We start from the raw sequence: 3,581 nt of genomic DNA on the forward strand, positions 1-3,581 counted from the left end.
ATGTCTGTTAACACATTGACGGTGCAACAAGATGAAGAGCAAGAAGAGAATATTGAGACTGATTCTGATTTAATGGCTGTCACAGAAAGTGCAAGCAGTTCTAAGATGAATGAATTAGATGAAGACGTGGCAAATGATGACAGTGAATCTGATGACATAATGCAAACTGAAGCAACTGCAGAACACACTGAGGAAGAATCAGAACAGCAGGACAAGACAGCTGATGATGAAACTGCAGAAGAAGGGCAAACTGCAAACACAGAATCTGTTGAAGAGGGTGAGACCACTGGCGAAGAGACTTCAGAGGATGGCCAGACTGCTGAAGCAGTAGCTGCTGGAGAGGATGAAATAGCTGGTTGTGACACTGCAGAAGAAGGTGAGACAGCTGAGGGTGAAAATGCAGAAGATGAGCAAACTGCTAAAGCCAAAACATCAAGAGATGGTGAGACAACAGAAGACAAATCTGCAGAAGAGGATGAAACAGCTGAAGATAAAGTTTCAGAAGATGAACAAATTTCAAATGCAGAAACCACTGCAGAAAATGAACAAACTTCTGAAGGTGAAACTGGAGAAGAAGGTAAGACAGGTAATGAAGACACTGCAGAAGAGCATGAAACTGCAGAAGAAGGACAAATTGCTGAAGATGAAACTGGAGAAAAATGTGTGACAGTTAATGACGACACTGCAGAAGATCATGAGACGGCTAAAAGTGAAACTGCAGAAGAAGGACAAAATGCTGAAGATGAAACTGGAGAAGAAGGTGAGACAATAAGCAATGACACTACTGAAGAGCATGAGACAGCTGAAAATGAAACTGCTGAAGATGGAGAAACTGATGAAGATAAAACTGTAGAAGAAGGTAAAAAAGCGAAAGATAAAACTTCAGAAGATGGACGGACCATTAAAGCAGAAACTATTGGAGAAGATGAAATAACTGAAGATGAAACTGCAGGGGAGAGTGAGGCATTAGCTGAAAGCATATCTTTAGAAGGAGAGACTGCTGAAGCTGAAACCGTGGAAAAGAGCAATATTGATGATGATGAAACTGAAGAAAAGGGTGAGACAGCTGATGGCAACACTGCAGAAGGGCATGTGATGCCTGAGAATGAATCTGTAGAAGATGGGGAAGCTGAAACTGCAAGAGCGAGTGATACAGATGAGGACAATGCAAAAGAGTGTGAGACAGCTGAAGATGAAATGGCAGAAAATGGCCTAATTGCTGAAATTGGAACGGCAAGAGATGGTGATGAACGAGCAGAAGATGAGCAAAATGCTGAAGCTGATGCAGGTGAGGGATATACAGCTGATATTAAAGCTGTAGATGATGAGCAAACTGCTGAAGCTGAAAGTGCTGAAGAGAGTGAGATAGCTAAAGATGAAACAGAAGCAGAGAGAGATACTGCAGAGGGGACATCAGTTGAAGAAAAAGGAACTGGTGTAAAAAGAGCCTATGAAGATGAAGACAACACAGATGATGTAGGAACTGCAGGAGTTGTGTCAACTGATGAAAAAGGAACTTCTGAAGCAGAAACAGCAGATGAGGTGACCACCGAAGCTGAAACTGAAATGTCTGAAGAGAAAGATGCTGTTGAAGATGGCAACATGGCAGAAGACAGAAATGCTGTGGTAGAGCTGACAGAGCAAAATCATGAGACGACTGGAGAAGAGACAGACAAGAGTCAATCAAATGATGAGGAATACAAGGAAACTGTCAGTTGTGAAGCAGCAAATGAGGAAGATGTTCTTTCTAACATCGAGGACACTGAGAGTCATGATGTTTTAACTAATCTTGAGGTAATTGAAGATGAAACACCACTTAAGAACAAGGGTGACATTGTTCTAGATAGTGTTGATGATAAAGGCAGAGAAAGTGGAAAAGAAGATTATGATGATGTGGAGATAATGGCAAATAAAGCTGGTTATGTGGCCAACACTGGTGAATCAGCTGAAGCTGGTGATGAAGCTGAGGATGACACAGAGCCGGATATAGAGATGGGTGAAGGGGAGCATAATATGAACAGGCTAGGTTTACACCCTCTATTACAGCCAAAACCAAAAGATGACAAACCAGATGGGGCGACTTCATTTAATGTTTTGGTAAAGCACAATGCAGAGTTTGAAGATGGTGCTGATGCTGACGGAGAAGACTCAGAAACAGAAGAACACAACCACATCATAGATTTGAGTTCTGAGTCAGAGAGCAAGACACAGAGGAAAACTGCACATAAAACCTTCAAGATGCTCGTTCACACTCAAGTTGAAGAGGAAGAGACTCCAGAGGATGGGAGTGATGATGCAGAAGAGTGTTCATGTGGGGAGAAAGATCAGGCTGAAAAGAAGAGAAAAGAGAAGGGCAAACTCTCAGATATTACAGAGGATACATCTGAAGATCAGGAGGACCAGACAAATGAGACTAATGATGATTCAGAAGTTCATAAATGGAAATCATCTGAAAATTCCATACAAAAGCAGATAACAAAGTCATCCCTGGAATCTCAGCCAGGTTCCTTTGATGAAGTTCATGAGGAACAGGCAAAAAACAGAAAGGTTTAAATAATCAGAAAGCCAACTGCTAGAATCCTTCCTCAACATCAAAGACAAGAACCAAAGATACTCTTTAGCATGCGAAAATGCTTCCAGAGGGGTTATTTCTTTATTATCCTTAGACCTTATGATAATGACCTAAATTAAGTTTTTAATAGCCCTTTGGATTCCTTATTTTATTTACCAAAGAGTAACATATAATGCACTTTACTTATTATTCACTTATTATGATTCCATTATATATGCAGAATCTATATATGCAAAAGCACAGAATTACTGCTCAGGTACTGTATAAAGGGAATTGCTGAAACTTGATCTGCACATGAAGCTCTTCTAACCTACTAGAAGGAAAATTGTTTAGAATTTGAGTATATTTATGTCAAAACAACATATTTAATTGCAGTTATTTATATAATTCACTCCGTTGTAAGCCTTAGCCATGCAAGGGACTGACAAAGGGTTAATAATGTATCATTCATAGTTACTGTATCATGTATCTGCTGCTATACAAATGTTCCTGTATTGAAATACAGTGTAAATGGAAAATCGCACATCATAGTGACGTGTAATGGAAATCAGGGGGCATAAACTGTGTGGATGAGTTCATGTGAATGAAAGTGTATTGAACATATTTCAATCTGAATGTTTGTTTCATTGTAGCAATATGAATTAATAATCTAATTTACTTGTAGGTTGCTTGTGGGAGAGCATACCTTTAAAAAACATAAAAGAAAAACATTTTTATCCCTGCTAAAACACATAAGATATGTCAATTTCACCTGACTTAGTCAGAATACGTACATTAATGCTTACTTTTAGAGTAAGTGCATTGAATGCAGATGTACAGGACTGACATCACCAGAAATCACCAATATACAGCATATTGTGTATTATAAGGATTGAGGTGCACACATTAAGCCATGCCTTAGATGTTTTGCCACATAAAGGACTGTACATCTAATGGACTATAATGTCTATGTTTTGATCACACAAAACTCTAATGTGAAGCGATGCAGATGCAAATGTGGTTCCTTCAT

At 39.3% G+C, this 3,581-nt stretch overlaps 1 protein-coding gene across 1 annotated transcript; it reads left to right on the forward strand.

Annotated features, from left to right (window-relative positions):
* LOC122143692 (uncharacterized protein DDB_G0290685-like) lies at positions 1-2,553 on the forward strand. Its single transcript, XM_042754279.1, has one exon. The coding sequence runs from the start codon at positions 1-3 to the stop codon at positions 2,551-2,553; it is 2,553 nt and encodes an 850-aa protein (XP_042610213.1).
* Positions 2,554-3,581: the final 1,028 nt, after the last annotated feature.

Source organism: Cyprinus carpio, unplaced genomic scaffold (assembly GCF_018340385.1).
Source record: "Cyprinus carpio isolate SPL01 unplaced genomic scaffold, ASM1834038v1 S000006482, whole genome shotgun sequence".
Lineage (NCBI taxonomy): Eukaryota > Metazoa > Chordata > Actinopteri > Cypriniformes > Cyprinidae > Cyprinus > Cyprinus carpio.